The sequence below is a fragment of the Apus apus genome, chromosome 17 (genome assembly GCF_020740795.1).
Source record: "Apus apus isolate bApuApu2 chromosome 17, bApuApu2.pri.cur, whole genome shotgun sequence".
In the NCBI taxonomy this organism is placed as follows: Eukaryota; Metazoa; Chordata; class Aves; order Apodiformes; family Apodidae; genus Apus; species Apus apus.
The window spans coordinates 498,539-524,601 of NC_067298.1; the positions used below are offsets into that span (position 1 = coordinate 498,539).

The following is a 26,063-nucleotide window of genomic DNA, read 5'->3' on the forward strand; positions in this document are numbered from 1 at the left end:
TCTTCCCCTGCTCCGTTCTGCCCCAGGCCCCGGACGGAGCGGGTAGAAGCGGGACTGGGCTCAGGGGAGCTGCACCTCGGTCCCCGAGGAGCTGCTTACATGCATTTAATAGCTCGAGGGCGAGGTAATTAGAGGAAAGCCTCAGTAAATCATAGTAATGACCGCAAGAGCCATTTCAAACCCTGGAGATTGTGAAACACAGAATAAACCCGGCTAGATGGTCAGGAGAGAGGCGAGAGCCACAGACTGCGCTCCGGCCGCCGGGCAGCTCAGCACAGACCCCTCACCCCCCGTTCGGCAGCCCCGGGTAGTTGTTAACACCCTGCTAACGGGATCAAGCGAGTTTGCGGGGGAGTTTAGTGTGGGTCAGGTTTTCCTAGAAAACCGCTTTCCCCCCATTTTTCTGCTGCAAGACGGTAAAGACCAACGTGGGCTGCGTGGGGCCGGGGTTGCCCTTTAAAACCTCTCCTGGATTTTAAATAAATTTCCCCCCTCCTTCCTAAGAGTTCCTCCACATCTGGACGGTATTGCTGGGACACCCTCATCTTGCAAATAGGGCTGAAATTGAAGAGAGGGGAGAAAAAAATCTCAACGAGGCTGGGATGGAGCGGGACTGTGCGTGTGTGTGACCCGGCAGTGCCGGGCTGCGTCCCTGTGCGGCCCGGGGGGGACCAGGAGACCGGGACTCCCCCGGTCCGGCCCGACCGCATCCTCATACACCCACCCCCCCGCCTCCTCCTTGTGCGAAGGAGCAGCAAGGGCGTCCGGAGCAGGACGGGGGGGGGCTGTTTTCCGGGGAAGAGTTAACAAATCCCGGCAGCGGCAGGGTTGGGGGGGCGTGTAGGCAGGGAATCCAGGGGAAGGGGGGAGCGATGGGGGCAGGGAGGCTGCTGAGCTCCGCTGCCCTGCAGGGAAGGCGGTTGCATTGCCAAAGACGCCCCGCTGGGCTAGCAGGCCCGGGAGCAGATTAATCAGGCACTAATTCAATTTACAACAACCACTTTTATTCAGCTCGGTGGCAAGGAATTCAAAGCGGGCAGAGGGGCGGGCGGAGGGGAGGGACGGAGGTTGGCCTGGGCCTCGCCGCTGCCCGGGGAGAACCCCTGTCCCTTCTGGGCTCGCCGGGGAGGGGACCGCACCGTCGTGCCAGGACCGGGAGGCTTGAGTGACACGGCGTGGGCAGCGTTCCGAGAGAGGGCACCTCCGTTGGAAAAATAGAAGTGCCCTTTTAATCAAGGGGGGAGCGAGCAGGGCGGCAGGGAGCTGCGGGAGGGAAAGCCCTCCGCTCCCTCCCGGGACCACCTCTGCCGGATCTCGGTACCGTTTCACCCGGGGCGGCACGTCGGTGCAGTGATTGAGATCAATGCGGGAAGAGCAGAATGGGAGTGGGTTCGGAGGGAGGCAGCCGTCGGGGGCGGCCCGTCCGGCCCCGGGGGTCCTCTGGGGCCGGAGGGAAGGGAACCCTGGAGCTGGGTCTCTGCCCGGTGCGGGACAAGTGTCGCCCTTTAACACCTTCCTCGCTTGAAGGACAGCGTCGAGGAGCTGCAAACCGACGGGGAGGGGCTAGAGAGTCCCCGAGCAGCCCTTGTGCCCGGGCTGTCACCGGGGCTGTGCCGGGAAAACGGCCCCTTCACCGAGATCATCCCCCTAAAACATCCCGGCCGGGGGCCGCTAGGCCCCTTAGTTCCTGTGTCGTGTCCAAGGACTCGAGATTTCTCCCAGTTAAACTTCCCCAGCATCGGGTTTTCTTCCCCAGGAGAGAAGGTCCGGGCCAAGACCCGCCGGGAGCCCCCTCGGAGTGGGAGGGTGCCCAGATGGGCTGAGGTCTCCTGCACTAAAAGACCCCCCGCCCATTGAAGCTGCCGGTCAGGCCTCTTGCCAGGCTCAGGCCTACTAGAGAAGGGGAGGTCAACAGCGACCAGCTGGAAGAGGGCCCGATTCTGCCCCTCTCGTTTTCCCCACAGATAGGCGGGGGTCTCCTCCCGGCCGCTCCCGCCCTCTCCCCGCCCCGTACCCCACGAAGCATCCCCAGCTGCTGGGGCTCAGAGGCAGCTCCGCCCCCCCGGCCCCGCAGGGGGCATAGGGGGCAGGAGGCAGCGGGAGGGCTCCTCGGGGCTGCTCGAGAGCCCCGCGCACGCTGGCGCCCATCTCCGCCGTGTCGGGGCGGGCTCCGTCCTTTTCGATCCCCACCCTCCCACCCTCTCCGCCCTCCCCGAGGCCTGTGCGTGTCTCTGGCTGAGCCGCCAGTGGATGTCGTTGTTCGGTTCCTTGAGCGCGATGTCACTCCTTTAGCATGACCTCAAACGCGGCGGGGGCTGGGACCGCCAGTCATTCTCCGTGCGAGGGCCGGGGCGGGAGGCAGGCGGGACCCAGCCCCGCCGCCAGCCCCACTTTTGTGGTGCCGCCGCCGCCGTCTCCCCTTTTCTCCGCGGGGCTGGCCGCGGGGCGAGCGATGCTCCGGACTCCCTGAGCCGCTGCACCGCCACCGTCGGCCAAGTCGCCCCGCGGAGCTGCGGGCCGGAGCGGCGGTTCCCTCCCTCCCGCCCTCCCTCCTCTGCCCACGGCCGCGCGGAGGTTGCGCAGGATGCCGCGGAGGGGCGCGGAGGCGCCGCTGGCCCTGCTGCTGGCGGCAGCGTGGCTGGCGCAGCCCCTGCGCGGTGGCTACCACGGCGTGAGCATGTTCGCCGTGCAGACTGCCCAGCCCGACCCCTGCTACGACGAGCACGGGTTGCCCCGCCGCTGCATCCCCGACTTCGTTAACTCGGCCTTCGGGAAGGAGGTGAAAGTGTCGAGCACCTGCGGGAAGCCGCCGTCGCGGTACTGCGTGGTGACGGAGAAGGGCGAGGAGCAGATCCGCTCCTGCCACCTCTGCAACGCCTCCGACCCCAAGCGCGCCCACCCGCCCTCCTTCCTCACCGACCTCAACAACCCGCACAACCTGACCTGCTGGCAGTCCGATAGCTACGTCCAGTACCCCCATAACGTCACCCTTACCCTCTCCCTGGGCAAGAAATTCGAGGTGACCTACGTCAGCCTGCAGTTCTGCTCTCCGCGCCCCGAGTCCATGGCCATCCACAAGTCCATGGACTACGGCAAGACCTGGGTGCCTTTCCAGTTCTACTCCACGCAGTGCCGCAAGATGTACAACAAGCCCAACCGGGCGGCCATCACCAAGCAGAACGAGCAGGAGGCGGTCTGCACCGACTCGCACACCGACGTGCGGCCCCTCTCTGGCGGCCTCATCGCCTTCAGCACCCTGGACGGCCGCCCCACCGCCCACGACTTCGACAACTCGCCCGTCCTGCAGGACTGGGTGACGGCCACCGACATCAGGGTGACCTTCAGCCGCCTCCACACCTTCGGCGACGAGAGTGAGGATGACTCCGAGCTGGCCCGAGATTCGTATTTCTACGCCGTCTCCGACTTGCAGGTCGGCGGGCGATGCAAGTGCAACGGCCACGCGTCGCGCTGCGTCCGGGACCGCGACGACAGCCTGGTGTGCGACTGCAAGCACAACACGGCCGGTCCCGAGTGCGACCGCTGCAAGCCCTTCCATTACGACAGGCCTTGGCAGAGAGCGACGGCCCGGGAGGCCAACGAGTGCGTGGGTGAGTCCCACGCCGCGGGCACGGACACTCCGGCAGAGGCGGGGAGAAGGACGGGGAGAGGGCGCTGAGGTCACCGGAGGGGCAGGGAGAGCGGGGGAGAGCGAAAAATCAGAGAGGGAACGGGGGGCGAATGGCACGGGGACATCCAGGACCCGGCAGGGGACAGGAAGCGGAAGGCACTGGGACACCCAGAACCCAGTAAAGGGACCTTTAGAGATGAGGAGTGAAAGGCACGGGGACATGCAGGACACGGCAGGGCACCTTTAGGGACGAGGAACGAAAGGCACCGAGACATCCAGGATCCGGGAAGGGACATTTAAGGACGGGGAGTGAGAGGCACGCGGATATTGAGGACCCGGGAAAGGACATTCAGGGACGGGGAGCGAAAGGCGTGGGGACATCCAGGGACACCGGGAGTGGGACAGAGACGCAGGGAGACGGAGAGCAGGACAGGGCGAGGACACGGAGATACCCGGGAACATAGGGCAAAAGAAGGGACAACTGAGCGACTCAGAAGCGTGGAACAAGGGACGTGAAAGCGCTCGGAAGCGCAGGGGATGAGATACCGGGGCGCTCGGCAATGCAAGGCAGGGAATACTGAGGCACCCTGGATGGCAGTGGTGACAACACCGAAGTGCAGAGAAGGGGGCACGGGGGACTGGGGGTCACCGGGCAGGGGACGACGAGGCACAGGAGTTTGGGGCAGAGGATACCGAGAGCCCCGGAGGCGTGGGACGGGGGACAGCGGAGGCACCCGGAGAGCAAGGCAGGAGACAGGGAGGGAGCCGGGAGCCCAGGACGGGGGCACCGGGGGACTCTGGAACGCAGAGCGGGGGACAGCGGGACACTCAGAAGCGCTGGGCCCGGAACACCAAGGAGCTCAGGAAATTGGGAGAAGGGACTTTCAGGAAATCGGGAAAACACAGTTCATGTCCGAACTGAGGAGCCCGGGCTGGCTGGGAAGGGTGTTTCCGCCCGTGCAGCTCCTTGCCCGGGCTGCCGCAGTGCACGGAGCGGCGTCCGGTCCGGAGATCCCGGAGCTCGCAGGCAGCCCTGCTCCTTTCCCCAGGGCACAGGCTCACAGCCCCGCCGCAAAGCCTTCAGCTGGCCCGAGGGGCTCCGTGCCCGGACGGGACGGGGACGGGCTCCGCTCCTCCCGGGTGGGGGAAGGCGGCCGGGCGCTGGCAGCCGCAGCTCGGCAAAGCCCGCGGCTCCCGCGGCTGCACCCTCAGGGGCTGCGGGCGTTCCCGGGGACGGCGGGGGCTTGAACGAGCCCCATGGCCAAACGGGATCCGGGGAGTAGCCAGCTCTGTGTCGGGCGATAAATTTACTCCGTCTTGGCTGTAAACGAGCCTCAGCCTCCGGGCTGTCCACATGGGGAGACGAGGCGTCCCTCGCCTCTGCTCGGGCTGGCTAAGGGTAAGGGGTTTAGGGTGCTGTTTCCCTGGAGTTCCCGCATATCCCTCCGACGGCTTCCCCTGATCTTCCACCCGCTGCTTCCCAGCGGGATCTCCGCGGGCTGCCGGTCCACTTGCAGTCACGGTTCAGGGGGCCGGTGCCAGCTCCTGGCATCAGCCGAGTGCCGCTGTTTGGGGGTGACCTAGCCTCAAGGGCTGGGACGTGTCCTGGGCTCTGCTGAGGTCTTCGCACCCGGGAACCCCGGCCCCGCCGAGCGCTTCCTCGCCACTTTATTTACAAGGAAAACAAGGCTCCACAATACTTGTAATTCCGACGACAGAAAAAAAACCCCTCGCCGGGTTTTTGGGTTTTTTTGGTTCGGTTTGTTGTTGGGTGTTTTTTTCCTCCCCTCCAGATCGCAATCAGATGTGTCCCTTGAAGGGAGTGTAATTTTCAACACCGAGGCACGGTCGAGCCTGCGTTATCTGGCGGGGAGCTGTGGGCCCCGTCCTGAAGCCCAGTGGCACCGGGGAAAGGTGCGGGGCTCCCGGCGGAGGTGCCGGTCCCGAGGGCGATGCTCTGCCCTGCCCGTAGCCTCCCATGCGGCTCAGGTCGGGGCGGCGCCGGGGCAGCGGCAGCGGGTGGCGGGAAGCGGCGGGGAAATGCCGTGGGGAATGCCGTTTCCAGGAAGTGAAGGCTGTGGGTGCCTTTCGGATGTGCCAACAGCCCGAGAGGGGTTTATCTCCTGGTTTCTATTTCTCCTTTCCCGGCGGGGTCCCGCTGCCCGGCAGCGCCCGGGGATGGGGCTCCACGTCCTGATAATTTCCTACTCCAGCCCTAGGACGCGCCCGGCGCTGCCTGCTCCTCAGCAGCAGGTCCAGGGGAGCAGGGAGGATTCAGCTCCCCCAGGTCTCAGTCCTGTCTCACAGGCAGAGACCAGTTCCCTGCGTGCAGAGAGTTATGGCTACCGGTGATGCCAGAGAATGCGGTGAGATCTCAGAGAGCTGTTGGACCCTTGCAGAGTCCTGAAATGTTCCTGAAAATGCTTCTTCGGTTATTACTCTGGCTCCGTGCACTAACTGTCCTTCTCCCTTCCAATTTACTTCCAACAAAAAAGGAAACGAGTTCTCAGTTTCCAGTAAAATGTGCGACCTCTGTGCCAGGCTTCACATTTCAGACCACGCACAGTCCCAGCCGCCTCATGCTCCTGCAAATGAAAATCACGCCGTTTTTTTCCTTTTTCGCCAACTTGCTGGGAATCAAAAGTTTTGGAAGGACAAAGCTGTGGTAAAATAATTTCCCCCAGCCCATATGTGCTGTACAGTCAATGTTTTGCAAGGATGAAACTACCATAAAATACTTTCCCCCAGCCGTTTCTGCTGCACATTCCCTGGGGCTATACCTACCAGTCTGCAAAACCAACCACGGGCAAACAATTGCATTGCCCAGCCAAGCCCACACTGCCTGGAGCAATGTTCCTAGATAAAGATCACAATAACCCTATTCAGCTTTCACCCACTTGCTCATGACCATTGGCCCACCCTGGTTTCTCTCTGAAATCCAGAGAGAAAGTCAGGCTCTGGGGTCACCCAAGGGCTGCAGACCAGCCTTGGCTGGGCAGAGGCAGGGATGAGCAGGAAGTTGATGGGAATCTCACCGGCTGCAAGCTGGAAGGACCTTCAACCACTTGAGATGGAAGCCAGGCCAGACTCTCCAGAGCAGCAACAGTGAGGGGGCAGGTGAATTAACCAAATTACGTGAATTAGCCATAGGCTGTGGCATGAGAACTGATTCTCATTTTTTCACTGAATTTGCTCTTTTTTTTTTCCCTTGGAAAATTGATTTTTGTTTTTCATTTTATCATTTCAAAATGACAGAATGTGTCTGCTTTACTTAAAAATTTGGGTGTTTTCTTTGGTAAGCCTGTTTCCCCTGCCAAAACAGAATCTTTGTTCCTATTCATGCTTATTTGGAGCTGAAAAAGAAACGTACTGGAGTTTCTGACAAAAAGTCAAAATTTCCCATGGGAACGTTTTTCGCCAGCCAGATCTAATTTTTCTTTATCACTTTTTGCTGCCTGCAAAAGCCTGGGCACCTCACATGGAAGGACAGGCCTTGGCTCAAGGAGATGTTCTCCAGGGATCTGCTCCTGCAGAAGGATCCCCAGCCAGCAGAGTTTTTCACTGATTCAGGTTCCCATCAACTTTACCTGGCAAATAACTCATCCACGTAGAGCTTGGCCTTACAGTCAGGCTTTGGCTGGGTGCCTGGGAGCTAACATGCTCCAGGGAGGACATAGCTTGGAGACAAGCTTGGAGATCTATTCTCCATCCTGCCTCTCTCCAGCACTGCTGGGCCAGCTACATTTTGCTCAGTGTTGGTCCAGCCCAAGCTCTGTGTTTCCAACCTGATTTGTCCTTATGAAGCTTCCAACTCCCCTGTGAGAAGAAACTGCAGCTGGAAAAGGCCTGAACTAAAATGTCAGAGCTCAGATTTTGGTGAGCTTGGGCGGACATAAGAAAATGCAGGCAGGAGCTTTGACCAGATTTAGTGACATCAGTAAAATGCAATTGTCACCATTCCACAATTTTTCATGGACTGTGGTGTTATTTAGAGTGCTGGAAGTGTACACAGATGTACACTGCTTTGGAAAACTCCCTTTAGTTTACATAAAGTACCTTTGCATTTTCTTTGGCTGGAGAAAAGCCCTACTAGACAACCCCAGGCTGCCTCCCACTGACAGGCACTTTGAGAATGAGCTTCAGCCTCTGTTCCCAGTGCTGGCTCCAGTGCTCCCCAGCCCGTTCTTCCGTGGGGCCAGGAGGTGCACCCGGCAGCTGCATGTGTGCCTGACCTTGGGATGTCTGCAGGTGCCGGGCTCCTCGCCGATTGTTTGGCCCTGTGTGATGTCGAGAGGGTGTTTAATAATAACAAGTGCAGGTTGCAGGGAGAGAAAGGAAACACCTTGTGTTTTCCAAGAGAGGATTTGGCACAAATCAAGTGTAGAGCCTGATGTTAGGCTCCACTCCATGATGCACACTGCAGCAGGGCTCTCAGGCTGGGATGTGGCTCTTGTAAGAGCAATTTGTGAGCAAGTCTGTCCTCCACCTAAAAGGAAACTTCATGTCCACCAAGGAGGAGACCAGGAACTCCTGGAGAAGAGCCTGCCAAACACTTTCAATTAAAAACTTCCTGCCAGACAGACCTGGCACTTGATCACCTCAGTGGTGGTCCAGGGAGGTATTTGAAGGGTAGTGCTGACTAAAACAACTGGTGGGGTCCCCTCTGCCCTCATCACTACCAGGGAAAGCAAACCCTTCCACAGCAGTGAGCTCTTCTCACTGTTGGCCCACAGAGGGATGTAAGGACTGTAAGATTTCATCTCAGGGAGTTCCTGGTGTCCTTAATAAATGTAGGGGATCCCTTCTCTTTAACCCACATTAATAATCTCCACTTAAAAAGCCTTACTGGTTCTAATCTCATCTGTAATGGTTTTCCCCAGAGCCAGCTCAGTGGGGTGCTGAGTGGCCCTCCAAGATGGTTCCTTCCCATTCCCCTTGGCCTTCAAATGGGACAAGCAGTCAAGCTGGTGGTGACCAATGGCCTCGTCCCCCCCAGAGTGTTCCTGCAGCAATTGGTCAGCTGGACAAGCAGCCCCTGATGCCCATCTGCAGGGTTGGGGCAACCTGGGAGCACAGAGCAGTGGGGGGGGCAGGGCAAGTCCTGGGGCCACCAATGGATGACTGTGGTTCACAGTGATTGAGCCCCAGCCAGCCAGGAAGGACTGTGCTTGTGGGACATGTCCGTTCTGTCTTCTCTCCTGTGGTGATTCAGGGCTTTGCAAATGGTCTGTCTCAGAGGGGTCAATGGCAAAGGGTGGCTCTATTTGCAGCAGAGTGGGAAATGGGGTGGGGTAGGACCAGCAGAGTTGGCAAAGACCTGGTCAGACAGGGCATGTCTATTGCACCCTCTTCCCCCTCTGTTCTGGGCACCATGGTGGGATGGGAGCCAGGCAGAGGATGTAAGTGGCTTGTAAATCCCTCTGTGAGGAGAAGGGGTGTCCGAGTGTCCCCAGTGCTTACCCTGCTTAAGGCCATGTCTCTTCCAGAGGGATGGGGAAAGTGTAGGTGTCCCTTCTTGCTTTGTAAATCAGCAACATTTCTTGCCTGAGCAAAGAAGCTCTGAGCAGGATTCCAAGGTGCCCATATAGGATCCACAGGGTGCTAGTGCAGGCACCCCAGGGTGCCCATGCAGGACCCCCAGGGTGCAGCACCCTCCTCCCATCTGAGATGGGTGCTGCTGCCTGGGACTGGGCAGTACAGCATATGTCCCTTGCTTGGGCCAGCCACACAAGGCGGGGAGGTGGATTTTGGAGCTGCTGTGTGCTGATAATGCCCATTACCTGCTGTGTGCTGATAATGCCCATTACCTTCTGAAGACGTTAGGGCTACTCATAATTTCTGATATCCAGGCTCATGCCTCAGTTTTCCCATTTACAAAGAGTAAAAGGGGGGCTGTGCAAAATGCTTTGAACTTGAGGTAACAAAGGCCTGAAGCAGTATCACATCATTCTCGTGTCTAGGGAAATGCTGCAAATGGGGCAGTTTCACCAGTGATGTGTCACCAGCCAGCAACTGGAATAGACCCTGGGCAGGCTGGACCTCTCATGGCACCATGTGTCATCCACAGAGCCACAGATCCTTTGCACCCCAGCCCTGGTTCAGCTCCTGGAGGGTTGTTCTGCATGGGGAATAGCAAGAGCTGTGGGCAACACTGTATTGCTGAGCAGAAGGGTGCTGTAGCCATAGAAATATGAGCCCATGAGCTGCTGAGACTCCCATTGTAGCCTCCCAAGTGGGCCTTGCATGGGCAGAGCTTTCTCACAGGCTTTTATTCTCAGGAAGCTTAAAGTTAAACTGATTTCCAGCAAAAAGGTTTTTACACCAACAAACAAACAAACAAAAAAGCACAGTTAAGGCTAAAACAAAACCAGGCTTGGCACTCTGGGTTGGACACTTGCCTTCCTTTGAGCTTGTCCACAGCTAATCTCTGCCCTCCTCTTTCTGGGCCAGAGCATGTCATCCTTATGCAGCCTACACTGTCCTCGCTTATGCAAAATCCCCATGACCACCCTGGGGGACAGGCTGCCTCTACAAGGATGGAGTGAGAATCTCTGCTCCTTGTAGGGATCTTGCCTGTAAAAAGCCCTCCCGTGGTTCTGCTTTTCCTACCTGACCTGTGCACTGAGGGCAGCTGGGACACACAAGCCTGTCTTTATATTCTTGATGTAGCTCCTCTTCATCCTTGGGGATGAAGGTTGGACTTTCTGACCACAGAGGGTTGTCACCTTCTTTGGCCCCATTTCTCTTCTGCCTTCCTTTTGGGATGTCCTGCTTTTTGGTGCAGTGTTTTTGGAGGCTCTTGCACTTATGAGCTATTGCACGCTGAGGTTGGACTGTGCAAACAGTTTTCCTGGAGACCTTCTGGAGGATTTTGGGGTGCTGTGAGGAGCCAGTTTTGCCTCAGGGAACATGCAGGAGAGGGAGATCTTGGAACCAGCTGGTTACCTTCCATAGTATCGCAGAGGTGTCCCATGTCATTGTCAAACAGCAGAAATAAACCTAAAGCAACCCCAGGACCTAGCAAATGCCACAGCCAGTCTTCCCTGGAAAGCACAGACAAAGCTGCCTGAGGCACTGGCCACAGGGGTTGCACAGCCCCTAGCCTCAAACCCACACAGATCATTTATTTGCAGCATTTCCATGGCTGCACAAAACAGGTCACCCCAATTTTTCAGGCAGCAGCAGATCAGGGAGAGGGTTTGCTGGCAGGATCAGCTCCCACAGACAGCTTAGACCCAGGAAAAGACTTTGGCAGTGGCAGAGCCCAGTGGTCACATCTGCTTCATCCCTCAAGTTTTCTGGGAGCAGTGGCCACAGTGGGATGTTTCCTTTGCATGACCCAAGCTCCCCTTTCCATGTGTCTCTGCCAGATCTGGGCTGCTTCCTGCAAAGCAGCATGGCAGAGCCAGGAGCCTAGCATAGGGGAGAGGAGTCTGTGCCTGAGCAGGGAGCAAAGCACAGCTCAGAAAGGAAAGGCCAGATCCTTCCCTGGCACAAACCTGGTAGCAGTGTCTCACCCCCAATAACCCAAAAATCAATCCCCTGCTGGCTGGGATGGGGCTGCCTGGCTGAGTTGATGGGCAGGCTTTTAAAAATATACCTGTATAATAGCTTTCATTTATAGGGAGATTAGGATTCCCTGGGGGACTGATAAGGAGACAGGGAGAATTTTCCTGCTCTGAGTAGGTGCAGCCAGGGAGGCTGTTGGATGAAGTGGAGCTGGGGGCTCCGTTGCTCTCACTCTATCCAGGCAGCAGCTGCCCATGTTGGCAGTGGAGATCAGAGGCATGAAGGGATTCAGCCCCACATCAGCTGGGAGTTGGTGTTAGGAACAATGGGAGGCTGGGGAGGGAAAAAATCTTGCTCTTTTTTTTGGTAGATACTAAAGAAACAGGTTCAGACCCAGGAGAGCATGGGCACCCACACTGGCAGTGGGTAGGGAGCGGAGGAGGTGCGCAGCACAGCTGGGAGCTTCATTTATGGATTAATTTTGAATAGCACTGGTTTTAGTGGTGACTGTATCTTCAAAACTGATGGAGCGAAATGGCCAGAGAGACTGCTTTGTCCTGGGGCTCCACAGGGATAGTGCTAGCACAGTAGGGACTGCTGCATGGCCAGCACAAACCTGGCATGACATTGCTGCTGCTCATAACCTGTACCTCCTGTAGAAGGTGACTGCTGCATTGCCAGAAAAAGCAGCAAGCAATGAAAGTGAGAGCCAGGGAAAGAGCCCCGTGTCATGTCCCACACTCAGCTCTGGAAGCAGGGAGCATGCAGCAGGGGTTTTCCTTTCAAGCTTTTTCCAAGTGTCTTGTAAATGCTGGGAGGGTTGAAAATCATATCTGCATCTCCCTCTTTGATAGAGGATTGTAGGCTGGGGAAGGAAATAAACCTCTATTTCACACTCTTGAAGCACAGAGCCTTTCTATATTATTTTATGGAGGGTTATGGGCTGTCAGGGACATCTGGCTTTGCCCATTGGCCACTGTCACCCAAGTTGTGGGATCACCTGGAGGAGGATTCCCTCTTGTGCTGAGCCCCGGTGCACTGGGGTGGTGCGGGGGGCACTGCAGCTCCCAGCCCCACTCCTGTGATATGTCCAGGGAGTGGTGGATCTGGGAAAGGTAAAGGATGCCCAGGAGACCCTTGCCATCTTCTGCCCAAAACGAGCAGCAAGGAAGATTGTGTGGGGAGGCAGGGGTGAGCAGCCTTGGGGGTGTCTTGGAGACAAACTCTTCTCTGCTTGAGGATCAAAGCTGCTGCATCTCCAGTGTTTGGAGAGAGAAGGGTGGAGAGTCAGGACTACAGCAGCATCCTCAAATACACTTGGAAAAGGGCAAAACCAAGGTGAGGGAAAGGAGCAGTCAGGACCCTGGGACAGGCTATGAGCAGCCAGGCTGGACACATTTGGTTTAGAGCAAATTCTTCTTTTAGACCTACTGAAGGGAGCTGCTGGGCTGGGGAATGCTTTCTGATTGTGGAGAAGTAGACACAGATTCACTGATGGTGTGTGATGGAGCAGGAAAAGCATTCCCCAATTTCAGGGCACTAGAGAGCAGGGGGGATTTCTTCCCCCCAGTGTCTCAGGTGGGAATTAGAGAAGAAATACAGGGGAGCTGCTGGCTCAGCAGAGCCCCCCCCAGCTCTCCAGGCTCTGCGTTACACCCGTGCTAGGTCTGCAAGCTCCCAGCTTGCACTGGGTGAAGTCCAACTGTTCCATCCCCACTCACCATCTTTACACATGCCTGTGTCCTCCAAGTTCAGAGATTTTAATGGGAAGATGGATGAGGAGCCCATGTGATTTTCCCTATGGTATTTTGGAGCCATCCATCTGCCCTGATCCCTACCAGGCTGCACTCTGCAGACCCATGTGTATTACTGGGATTTGTGCTTCATTTGGAATGAGTATGACTATTTTAATGGCAGCTTTATGGGGCAATGTCATCCAACTGGATATTTAAGGTCCAGTCTCAGGCAGTCACATCATGGTGGATGGAGAGAGCATGGGCAGTGCACCTGATAGGAAAAAGGGATTTCCCAGTGCCTGGCACACCTTGGTTTGCTCACAGCCCCTGCAGTGCTTTCCTTCAGGGTCCAGGGTATGATCTCTGGTTGGCAAGGAGAAGCTCTGGGAAGAGCTGGACCATGATTCAGGGAGATGAGAAGGGTTGAGGAACAGACAGCGCAGGCAGGTGAGACCTGATGCTCCCTCTTCTCAATCTCCTCTTCCTCATCCTGGACCTTCCCTAGACTCCACTCTCCATGCAGGGAGGCCCTGGCTCTTCCTGGACCACTGCCCACCACAGCATGTAGTAATGCATAACCAGAAGGAGCCTGTCCCAGAAGCAATATCAGTCCTGGCAGATGTGACAGAGGTATGAGGACAGTGTAAATAGAACAGGGAAGAAGGCAGGTAAATGATGGGTAAACCTACTGAGAGGAGAAGAAGGTCTGGTTTTAAAAATCAGCCATTGTGGTGCAGTGCAGGAGATGAGCAGAGCATCCTTGGGATGGCCAAAGCCAGCTGCTCCCTCCGGTGCTGGCAAGAGGCTGTTGTTTTCCAGCCCCATCTGATAAGTAGTGTGGAACCAGCTAGGAGCCATCATGTGTTTTGCCTTCCTCTGCCCTTGCAGGCTGTCCTCAGCCAGGTTGTTTACTCCGTTGTCTGCCTGCCCTTTTGCAATAGGGAGTCAGTTCTGGTTAATGTTGGAGATTGTAACGTGATTACTGAAAATCTCATGAAATTAAATCGCTTTGCTTCAAAGTGGCCGGGGAGGGGGAGTGTCCCTCTGGCAGCAGGGATGGCAGAACGGATATTGAAAGCAGACTGGTAGCCAGTATTGCACCGCACACAATTGAGCTCTGACAGTGTGAAGGCAAATACAAACAGCAGCTTGTGTTTGCACACAAAGGCTCTGTGCACCAGGATCCCTGGCCCTGTGCTTTACACCCTCAGCTCTTGGGCAAAAATAAAGTCCTGGGAGGGTAGGAGGGAGGGAAACTCTGCTGAATATTTAGAACTGAATTGAACTGTGCAAACATGCCATTGGGAAGCTCTCAGTGTAAGGCTTTGGATCAGCTACCCGCCGGGGCTGGAATACAACTGCTGGACTTGAAAAGGGCGACTTTCACGCTGAAGCAAAACTGGACAAAAGAAGATAAATGAAACGGGCTCCCGGCGGGGTTTGGTTTGTTTGTTTTTGTAACTCGGCTAATATTCCCGCATTGTTCAGCCCAGCAGCCCAGTGCCTGTTCTTCACACACTGCTCATAAATTGGGGCTGAGCAGGCAGTGCATGCAGGGCAGGCAGTGCAGGCAGCAGGTGGTGGTGGGCAGGGGGTGATGAACCCCCCCAGCTGAGGGCCCTGGAGACCAGGAGGTTGTCCTCTGCGGCTGTCGTGGATGCTCTGAGTCAACAGGGTGGCAGTCATGCCGTGCCATGCTGGGAAGGTCTGAGCAGGAGCTGGGATGCATAGCCCTGTTAATTCCCAGGTGGACTTGGATTTAGTCCGTGGCATTTTTGGACACATTATATGGTCTGGGTTAGAGTGGGAAGATCAGGAGGGTTTGTGAACCAACACAGCTTTGCTATCAGTTCATTCTGCAGCCAAGCATGGCACCTCCTAATGATACTTTCATGGCCCTGGCAGCAAATCTTTGGAAATTTGCCCAAGTGGGAACCCCTCTGAAAAACTGCAGGTGTCAGTGGTGATGTCTCCATCCCATGGCCCAGCAGTGGAACAAGAAGCAGTGCACATCCTCCCTGCACCGTGTCTGGCCCTGAGATGTGTCTCCATCAAGCTGGGAGCCTGCACAATGCTGGGGGAAGGCTGCTTTCCTGGGATGGACCACGGGCACAGGGTCAGGGCACTATAGGGTTCCCAGGCCAGCCCTGCAGGACACAGCCAGGTTAATACAGGCACTCCTTTGGTTTTAATGGAAAAATATCCCCAAATACAAGCCTCTGGAAAATTCACTTGCCCCGAGGGTTTTAGGCAAAGAAACAGCCAGGTCTAATACCACAGTATTTCCCCAGCTAGTATTGAGTAAGCAAAAGCTTAATAATCAGCTGTATAATAGTCTTGATCTAATCCAAAGGCAAAAAATAGCAACACCTTTGAAACATTTAAATAACCTTTAAATGTTCCCTTGCATTAACTTCTCATAAGCCTCTGCAAAACCACCCGATGTTTGCAAAAATTTGGCAAACTGATTGCTCCAGAAATCTAGTCCCCCCCTGCAAAGGAGCTATTTGTTAGTCTCCACAGTTTCACCCAATTAAAAAAAAAAAAAAATCCCAACAAAACCCCAGACGACACATCACATGCTTGGGGAGACCAAAGAAATCCCCTGATTTGGGTGACCAATGAACATCCCCTGGAATGAAAAGCAAACAATTTGTCGGCAGCCCACGCACTTGAAAATGAACGATCCCAATTATTCAGCAAGTCTCCCTGGATAGTGAATCCATTGAAAGGGGATCGAGACAGAGTAATAAATTATTCATTACCCAAAAGAGAATGAAATGCATATAATCATAACAATAATAACAACAACAATTGCAATACTAATAATAGTAGCAAGAACTTAGCCAACTCTGCTGAGAGACCCAGGGAGGCATGAAGAGTCAAAGAATTTATTTTCCCTTTATTCCAACCCTCCTTTAGAGCAGCTGTGTTAAATAAAGGGATGTGAAGTGGGTCAACACTTGGAATAAATGTATTTATCATCAATAATTTAACTTGCTTGCCTTGACTAGGTGTGATACAGTGTGTACTCTGGTCCTTGGCAGCAAGAAGGTCCATGAACTCACATGCATCACTGTTAATTGTTTAGTATAATGAATTTCTCAGGGTCCTGAGCTACTTTTAAGGAGTCTGTGGAAGTTGCTGCAGCAGAGGCATGTACTGTACCACTGTCCCTGGAAAATTAATAGGTGTCCATGGACTGAAAGAGAAGTGGAAAGTGTTGGCCTAACACATATCCCCAGGATTCAACTCTTCCTGACTTGAATGAGACCTTCCTTGATTGCAGAGTCACCCGGGACCCATTGAGGCAGTAAGAGAGCTAAGGAGAGGCCACAACACTTGTCACCCAGCCCGTGAGTTTCCTGCTGTCGCTGGCACAGATGGTTTTGGCTGGGAAAGCTCCACCACAGATCAGCTGTGTGCCAGAATTCAGCGCATTTCAGCTTTCCCTCATTTTGCTGCCCTTGGGACTCAAGGTTTCATTTGGGCGTCTTTTTTTCTGAAACTCTCCTTTCCAGCAACCCCCCTGTAGGGATTTTCTGGGAGGGGAAGGTGCTGCTGAGCAATGGTGGGTGATACTGAAGGTTCAAATCAATTTATATGCTTGCACTGTGTTGGGAAGCACCCGACTACAACTTTGGCATGCAAATGAACTCCTGCTTGAGGCAAAGGGGCTCAGCCATGGCACTCAGCCATCTCCCAGCCATTTCCCACAGGTTGTCCCATGTTTGCAAGGGGGGGTTGGGAGGGCTGAAGGGTCCCTTTGCTGCCATCAGGCTTCCTCAGACCTTCTTCCACCTGCTGCCCTCACAGGGAGAGGGGAGATGTCCTCCTGTTTCCTGCATGTAGGGAAAAGATGGCATTTTTAAGCCTAGGAAGCAGCAGGTTGGGCCAGGAGAAACAAAGCTCTCACCCCGTATACTCCAACAGCTGTGGGTGCTAAGCACCCACATGGTTTAGCTCATTGAAGGGGTCAGTGCTGCAGGGGTGGGTTTGGCACCATGGAGGCTATTTTGGAGACCATTGTGCCGAATTGTATTTGCTTCCTGAAATAACCCATAATTAAGGTGGATTTTTACTTGCTTGCTGAAATAATCTGCAATAAATATCAGACCTGTTCAGGTGGAGGAAAGCATGAGAGGATGGGAGAGATGGGGGAGAGCAGAGGTGCATCTGGGGCCAGAGGAGGGCTGGCCAGGGGCCTGGCGGGGTGCGTGGCCATGAGCCTGGTGCCAGTGGGTACAGAGGTTTTGTGGCATGGTGGTGCCTGTCCCCATGGCCACAGCAGGACAGCCAAGCTCTTCAATCTGCTGCTGTTGGGCAGCTGTAAGGCAAGAAGGAGAAAGAATTCCTGCTGGCATTTTTGTTGGAAGTTGGCTGTGTATTAAGTGGACCACAGTTTTCACTACCAGTTCCATTTTGGTACAATAAATCATGAGCTAGAAAACCCACTTTTGGCCTAAATTCTGCCCTCAGTTATGAGTGGCAGTAACCAGAGGCAAAATTCAGTTACGGCTTCAGGGGGGCAGCCCATATGTTCACCTTTTGGAATTAATTTCTTCTGGTAATTTCTGTATAATTATACAGCATTGAAGGCTGATTATGTGCTTCCTTTCATGGGCAATTAATATTGCTGATCTAGTGCCAAGGGTGCACTTTGCACTGTACAAACCCATGAAAAGAGACAAGCTCAGCCTCTGGTGCCTGATGCAAGGTGACAATCTGGACCCTGTTACCTTCAGCTGGAGGACTCTGGACCCCCCGACCAAGAGTCCTCAGAGGAGATGGAGCCACCAGCTAGCAATTCAGCACAGGGCCAGCACTTGCTGTTCAGACATAGAAAGAACATGGAGTGCTTGTGCATGCTCCAGCTGCTGCTGAAATATTTGGGAGGTTGTTCCTGCTGAGAAGGCTGGAAGGACCTGTAATTGCAACAGATGCTTTCCAACGGTGGCAGCCCTGTGGGTGAGCGGAGAGGCTCATCTCCCCAGAGCAATAATCTAATTTATATCTCATAAGACAGTTTTATTTTTGTGAATTACCAATGCCTTTTTTCTGCCAGTGAAATGGTAGATCTGTGCAAACTCCCCAGGGCTTCAGCAGCAGGCCTTGCTCCTGCCTGAGACAGGGGGAGTGGAGAGTCGTAAAAGAAACTTCTTGCATCAGGTTATGGTGCCTATAAAATTAGCCCAGCTAGAAGCTGGCTGCCCATTTAAACAGGCAATTAAAATGATAACAAAGGCATCCCCTTACCCCCCTCACAGCTTCTGTAAAATAACTGCATTAAAGTGGATGGAAAGAAGTGGAGAACAGCAATGGGCTTTCTTAAGTCAGTCCCTGCATGGCTCAGATGCTGCTTCAGCAGTGCTTGAACATGTTTGCTTCTTTATGTGTGCAAATGGCTTCAGTTAAAATGAGATGGGGAGAGAAAGCAAGTAGTAGTAGGAGAAATAATTTGTAGTTCCACCACTGATTTTCATGGGCTTTGGATGGAGCCCTGATCTCTGTGCAGTTTGTTCTTGCAGCCTGGGTCTGGGCAGAAGGTTGGGGCTTGGCTGCGTATGGGACTGGCTCCCACTGATGAATTCACTCCTGTTCTGCCAGATTGTGGAATCCCAGACTGGTTTGGGTGGGAAGGGACCTTAGAGGTCATCTAGTTCTAACTGCGTGGGCAGGAACACCTCCCACTAGACCAGGTTGCTCCAAGCCACATCAAACCTGGCCTTGGGCACTTCCAGGGATGGGGCAGCCACAGCTTCTCTGGGCAACCTGGGCCAGTGTGTCACCACCCTCACAGGAAAAGAATTTCTTCCTACTATCTCATCTAAATCTCCCCTCTTTCAGCTTATAACCTTTCCCCCTTGTCCTATCATTCCCTGCCTTTGTCAAAAGTCTCTCCACAGCTCTCCTGTAGTCCTTTCAGGCACTGGAAGGTGCTCTAAGGTCCCCCCAGAGGGCTTGCTTTTCTCCAGGCTGAACAACCCCTCAGTCTTGTCTCCAGAGCAGAGCTGCTCCAGCCCTCAGATCACCTCCTCTGGACTCGCTCCAACAGCTCCATGTCCTTCTTATGCTGGGGACTCCAGATGGAATAACATAACTCCAAGAGGGAGAGTTTGAAACCAACCTGGGAAGGTGCCACCTCCAGGAGTTTGGCTGCCCTGACTGCCAGGGTGCAGGGTTGTCCTTGCAGCTGCCCAGCCCTGTAGCATTTTGCAGGGAGGTGTGGGCACAGGACATGCAGCAGCCAGCTCCTCTATGGCTTCATCTGCTTTCTCAAGGTCCCTGAATGGGAGACGCAGCAATTTCACCTCCCTTGCTGGTGTCTGGGGCCAGCTCTGGGTCCCAGGCTGCAGGGAAATAAAATGAGTTTTGATAAGCAGTACCTTTCCTGCTGATGCCCAGATGTAGTTCCCCAGCTCTGAGATTCACTGTCAGGGGAAAATGAATTGCAAAAATGTGGAAAAATAGGGCAATGTTTCTGCATCTCCCATGCATCCAGCAAAGAGCAGCTCTGAGAGTCACATTTACTCGGTCAGGGGAGAGCAGCCTTGTTATACGTCCAATTCCACCTCTGCTGGAAGTACTTTGTGTGTCACTCCTTCATCACGTCTGCCCTTGGGAGCTTGAAATAAATCCTCATGTTCAGTCCCAGATTGACACCTAAGGCAGCAAAATGTTACACAACCCACAAGTCATTATTAGGTTTCAGAGTGAACGCTCTCTTGTGAAGGCAAAGCAGCTTGTCCCTGCCAGCTTGTGCCACCCGTTAGATGTGACAACATCATCCATTCTCAGACAGCTTTCACCCACTTTCCAGGCCCCAGTTCTCAGGCTTATGGACTGACATTCCCCTTATGCCAACCTCTCATGGCAGAGAGGAACCAGGAAAAGCAGGCACTGAATCGATGGATGGCAAAGAGGAAAAAATGCCAAACTATCTCATAGGAGACAAAAGCAGCTGGTTTCACCCCACAGCAGGACAGGGTGGTAAGGCTGTTCATGGATCTGAGTGCTTTTTGGGGAGACAAAGGGACAGTCCTGGTCTGTCACTAACTCAGGGCAGATGCTGGGAGAAGCAGCTGCAGCTGCTGAGCAGCTCTCTAGGCTCCCAGGCTCGGAGACAGCTTCCTGAGAGTTTAATTTTTGGGAAGCTTTAACATCCCCAGCTAACCAAGGACTGAAAGAAAGGTCAGCTAATCCTTCACTACGTCTGAATTAATTCAGGCCCATCAGAAGTGAGATTACTAAACAGGGGAGCGGGAGGCTGGGAGAGCTGCATGGATACAGAGACCCTTCCCATAGTCAGGTCCAGCTTTCTAAAGAAATTGACCCTTTATTTCAGTTCTGATCCCCCAAGAGGAGGGGAAGGGGGTGGGCAGACATGGCCAAAGCACCTAATCCCCCTCCCCCAGCAGCAGCTCCACTACTGCAAACACCAGCAGGACTTGGCAGAGGGAAGCCCTGAAAGGGTTGAGCGAGGGTCCCCATCCATGGACAGATGGGGTGTCCTGCAGAGACTGAACAGCACTCAGAGCCCCACCATCCATCTGGATATCCTGCTTTGGGTCTCAGCACAAGGATTTTGGAAGAAAGCCCCAAAAAGCAGGGTCCCTGTGTCCCTCCTGGCGGCTTTGGTGGATTTTGACTCGTGTCTGAAGGCACAGAGGTCCCAGCACTCCCTTTGCCCTGGCACCAGGCACCCAGACACTCCTTTGCATGAGGTGGTGCTGACTTAACACAAGAATGTAAGGCAACGTGGCCATTTCTGTCCTCACCACTTGCCATAGTGCTTCCAGGTCCCTTTGGTAGGACACCCAGAGACCCCACCCAGGAGACTGGCCTGTGTTTGAGCCCAGCTGAGCAGGGTGAGGTGGGTGTCTCAGCATCCATCAGTGCAGGACCCATCCCTGAGGAGGGCAATGGGCGCCATGCCCACTGGCAGCTGATTCCTGGCCCCTTTCTGGGCTGCACCCACAGTCCTTTATGAACCCCTGGGGCAATGACATGACAGAACAACTAAGGACTCACTTTTCTTCTGCAAATCAAGTGTCCTTCTCAATGCTGGAAGAGGGAGCCCATTGAATGCAGGCAAGAAGCAGCCCCCTGGGGTGTGGATGCACTGCAGATGAGCCATGGTAACCTGGCTACAAGTGTGACAATGCAGACACCCAGACCCCAAGCCTCCCTGCCAGGCTCCCAATTCTCCCCAGACTGGGTATTCAGGCCACAGGGTTTTTTTCTCTATTGACCTTGAAACACTGTTCTGCATGGGAGAATTTTCTTTCTTTCTCTCTTGGTAACTGGAGAATCAAGTGTTTGCAGTTGGAAAGTTTTGCTACCACAACAGTAAGCTGGTAATTCAGTTGCTTGCCTGGTGGTGGGCCTTCATTCTCAAGGTCCAGGGGACAGCTAGGAGAAAATGGAGAGGATGCTTTTTTCAGGCACTCTGTGATGACTCCAGCAAGGTGGAATGCTCCATCACCACCAGCAGAGCACCCAGTCCCATCGCATTCTGCAGACCTGCCAGGTCTTGCCCCAGTCCTTGGTCTTCCCTGCAAAGCACTGGGTGCCCTTCCCCAACTCTCTGGGAAGGACTGGTGGAAAAAGCCCATTCAGCCAATGGAGCTCCAAGTGAACAGCCCCGAGGTCAGACCTTCTCCATCACCTGTTTTTTCTTGCAGAGGCTGCAGCAGTGGCTAAAATTTCTGAAGCCATCAGCACTGGGGGAGGTGCGTGGGTGCTGCAGGTTTGCAGGTCCCACAGCAAGCTCAGCATTCCCTGCTACTCCAGGGCAAACAGCACGGGGAGACTAAGGGTTCAGCTCTGCTCAGCACCCTCTGGTTCTCCCTCAGTCCCAACAGATCCCTCCTGCAGGAATGCTGGGGAAGAAGTAGGTGCTCTGAGATGTTTTTATAACAACCACGGGCACAGCCATACAGGCCTGTGATGTATCTGGGATGCTGTGAAATGTGATGTCTAATTACACATTGACTTGGATTCTGAGGCTCCTGGGCATTAAATACCCAAATTACAGCTAGAAAATACGTAAACTCAGCCCCCAAGGTGGCATGCACTAGCAGGATCATGGCAGGGGCATGGAGGTGCCCTGAAGAGCTCAGGGATGTGGTGGAGCAGCTTCCCCTGGATTGTGATACCTGTCATAGGCAATAGAGACAACCTGGTGCCACCAGAAGCATCTTTGAGAACAACTTGCTGAGTTTAGTGGATGCAGGAAGAAGAAGGCAGGGTCTCACATGGAGGGAGAGAGATGCATGGCAATCATGGGTTAAAAGCAGCCCCATGTGTCTTTGGGGGAGACGTTTTTAACTTGATTTGTGAGGAAGCTCCCAACTGTAACCATGATTGAAAACCAAATTGATCTGAGGGTGACATCTGGTGTAACATCACACTGCACACACCATACATGCCCTGGGGAAACTGAGGCATGGGTGGGGGAACTGACCAACGAGCAATGCACTGGTAACCAGAGATGCTCCCTGGTCCTGCTGCTCTTTTCCCCAGTCCTAAACTGGTGTTACTCCAATTCCTGTTTTACTGAAAGGGAAGAGAGAGTGGAGTCTTCCTCACTGTGCTGGGGAGCATTCACATGCCTTTTGAGGTGCATGGCATTTTGGGGGGTTCACATTTGGTTCAGCCTGGTCTCAGACTGGGCTGACTTCAGGTAGAGCTGAACATTCCCATCTGTCTCTTGCTGTGCCTAAATAGCTGTAAAGCTTAACCACAGGCATCTATGGGAGATGCACAGCAGGTGAGAGGTGGGGAGGGAATTGCCACAGGAAGAGGAGAAGATTATCTTCAGCAGGTTCAGAGGGTCCAGCCCATGCTCAGGGTAAGTGTCCCCTCCTGTCCAAGCCCCGTTCCTGCTGTGAACTCATCCCAGCCTTCCCGTCAATCTCCTGCGCAGACGTTGCCCCCAGCTATTCAGCTGCTCTCCGGATCATTAAACATATTGAGCAACATCAGTCCTGTGACTGGTTAATTAGTAAAGAGTTGACTAATTAGTTAATCATGTTTACCAAGTGCTTTGAAAGTGCTCAATGTTATTATTTTTAATTATGACTGCATCCTAAGGAGGCTGTTGGCCTTCCTGCATGCCAAGCCTTGCACGGTTCAAACTCTTTGTCTCTGCTACCCAAGACTGGTTTTAGGATGGGAATTTGCCTCTTATCCTCTGGTTACCAGGTTTCCTTAACAGCCTCTTGTGTGGGATTTTAGAAAAGCTCCTCACAAAGTCTTCATATACCCTGGCACATTTAACTCACTCTTTCAAATCCGTTTTATCCATTAAGGAGGCAGGATTGGCTCTTGCAAAGCCATGCACAGTGCACTTTGTGCACACCTCATCCCATATCCCTCTCCTGACTTTAACAGAAGATCAGCTGATATCCAGACTTGCTCTCCCACCCCAGCCTGGGAGGCTCCAATCCACAGTGCCATGGACACCTCCTATGTGAGAGAAGCCAAAGTTTCCCACCAAAAGGAAAGCAAGGTTATTTCCACCTCTGGCCTCAGGCTGGTCGAAAGGAGAGGACAATTTTGGTGGAGAGCAAGAAAAGAATGGGGAAGAGTAGCTGGAAAGCTGCCTGGAAGAAAAGAACCTGAGGGTTTTTGACAATAGCTGACTGAATATGAACCAGCATGTGCCTAGGTGGCCACTAGCATCCTTGCTTATATCAGCACCAGTGTGGCCAGAAGGAGTGTGGCAGGGATTGTCCCCCTGTGCTGGGCACTGCTGAGGCTGCATCTCAAATCCTGAGGTTAGTTTTGGGCCCCTCACAACAAGAAGGACATGGAGAGGCTGGAGTGTGTCCAGAGAAGGGCAACAGAGCAGGGAAAGGGGCTGGAGCACAAGTCTGAGCAGGAGCAGCTGAGGGAGCTGGGGGTGTTCAGCCTGGAGAAAAGGAGGCTGAGGGGAGACCTTCTGCCTCTGCAACTGCCTGAGAGGAGGTTGGAGCCAGGGGGGGTTGGTCTCTTCTCCCAGGGAACAAGTGATAGAACAAAATAAAATGGCCTCAAGTTGAGCCAGAGAAAGTATAGATTTTATATTGGGAACAATTTCTCCCCTGAAAGGGTTGTCAGGCGCTGGCCCAGGCTGTCCAGGGCAGGGGTGGAGTCCCCATCCCTGGAGGGATTTCAAAGCCATGTAGATGTGGTGCTGAGGGACATGGTTCAGTGGTGGCCTTGGCAGTGCTGGGTTCACAGTTGGACTTAATGATCTTAAAGGTCTTTTCCAACCAAAACGATTTGATTATTCCAAAGTGTACTGCAAAGATTTCATCTACTGAGAAGAATGTGTGTGAATGGGGTTTGTTAGTCAGGGGACAGTCTTGGCATCTCTATAGATTCAACAAGTCTAATTGTCTTGGGGCTTCCTTCATTCATAAAAATGTCATCAGCTCATTAAGCAATGTCATAAAGAGCCTCAATTAGCTCTTATCACCATGCAATCTGACGAGGAGGATTCAAGCACTAGCCACAGAGCACTGAGATAGAAGAAAATCTTGTGCTCCAGCAGACAAGCTGTAAAAGTCACACAGGACTGCCACACGAGCAGGGTTTGGGAATGCTTCTGTCATCATGAGTTGATAGGGAGGGGAACATGGCCAGCCATAGTACATTGTATGGACACTGCTCCAGGATGTGTCTGCTTAGCACTGCTGCCTTCAACCAAGAACTCGCAGTCCCCAGGTTGCAGTTGGGAGCTTTTAGCTTATGCTCTTCTAGAAGGCTCACAGTGGTGTGTTGTCAGGACCTACCATCTCCAGGTAGCTCCACTTACATGACTGCAGCTGTCCTTGTCCTGTGCTCATGGTGATGTGGTTGCAGAATCATGGACATGATGGTTGGAAAGTGGGAAGGTATTCTCCCTTGCACTCTAAAACTCCTTTGAAATCCTTCTTCCCTTCATGGCTGCTAATGACAGCCAGAGCAGCCAGGCTCCTAAAATGGGTATCAGTTAAAATGCCAGTAATAAGTGAGGATGAATTCCAGCCTCAGGCTCTGTAACTGGCCCTTGGACTGGCCATACTGGTGAGAAGAAAGACCCTGCTGGTGCAGGAACCTATTTTTAACCTGAGCAGCATCTGACTCTCTGAAAGGAGTTTGATCATGGGGCAACCATGTGGCAATAGCTGGCTCAACTATTCTCTGTACCCCTGTAATTTAGGGGTTACTGAACTGAAGATGGACTGCTTGTATTTAGTTTTAGTAGCTTATTAGTAGTAATAGCAGCTTAATGGTTTTTGCTTATATGGATCACACATCTGGGACATTTTCAAGTTCTATATGTGAATTAGCTGGTATTGGATAGGGGCTTACAAGTGACTGGGACCATTTCGAATCCAAAACCTTTGTTCTCAGTTGTGCTGCATTTTGTCTGCCCTTTCACAAAGGTCAGAAGGCTATACGGTCCCCTAGACTCCATTTGTCCTATGGCCCCAGCAGGTTGTCTCCCCTAAGAGTGACTGCCCACAGGGCTGTGAGGAAGGGACTGGACAGAAGTTGTGTGGGGTGCGTGAAGAGGGGTAGGACCACTGGAGCTCAGCTGAATGTTTTGCCATAACATCAGCTTCCCAACTTGTCTGATCTTCTCCCCACTATTCTCCTCTCGCAACCTGTTTCTCTGCTCCATGAAGCTCTTCATGAGCACCAGGAAATCTTCCCCATCCTCCCCACTGCCTTAGCGCTGGGATTGTGAAAACTTGTTTCCTCTGGAACCCTCCTGGGGCAAGGAAAGGCCTCCAGCCCCTCTCTGCAACCTGGATGATTGATAGGGTGGCTGGAGTGCCCCCAGCCAGTTCGCTCCCCAGGTGTCAGAGCTGTCCCCCTGGCCCAGCCTGGCCATTGCCTCAATGTTTCCAGGAGGACAGCCTGCTAAATCTCTTCCTCCTCAAAAAGACAGAGAAGCCAAGGAAGTCTGGAAGGCAGGGGAGACAAACACATCTGCACCTGGGAAATGTCATGTTTGTTTTTTTGACTCCAAATGGGCAGTGACAGCAGCTCCGTGGGGGTGTAAGCAGGGAGAGAAGAGCAGATTTATAGCTGTGGGTCACGCTCGAGCTGAGCCAAGTCTTCTGCCTAGCATCAGTTTTATGAAGGAGATGAAATGCAGAACCTCAAGTGCAGGCACCCTATTAGAGGAGAAACACTGGGAGAACAGGGACAGG

General features: G+C 53.8%; 1 protein-coding gene across 1 annotated transcript in view; it reads left to right on the forward strand.

Annotated features, from left to right (window-relative positions):
- Positions 1–2,353: 2,353 nt before the first annotated feature.
- NTN1 (netrin 1) overlaps positions 2,354–26,063 on the forward strand; it is a 106,969-nt gene continuing 83,259 nt past the window's right edge. The window contains exon 1 of the mRNA XM_051634777.1: positions 2,354–3,608. Coding sequence (XP_051490737.1) covers positions 2,585–3,608 — 1,024 coding nt within the window. The 5' untranslated portion in view covers positions 2,354–2,584. The remainder of the gene's footprint in view (positions 3,609–26,063) is intronic.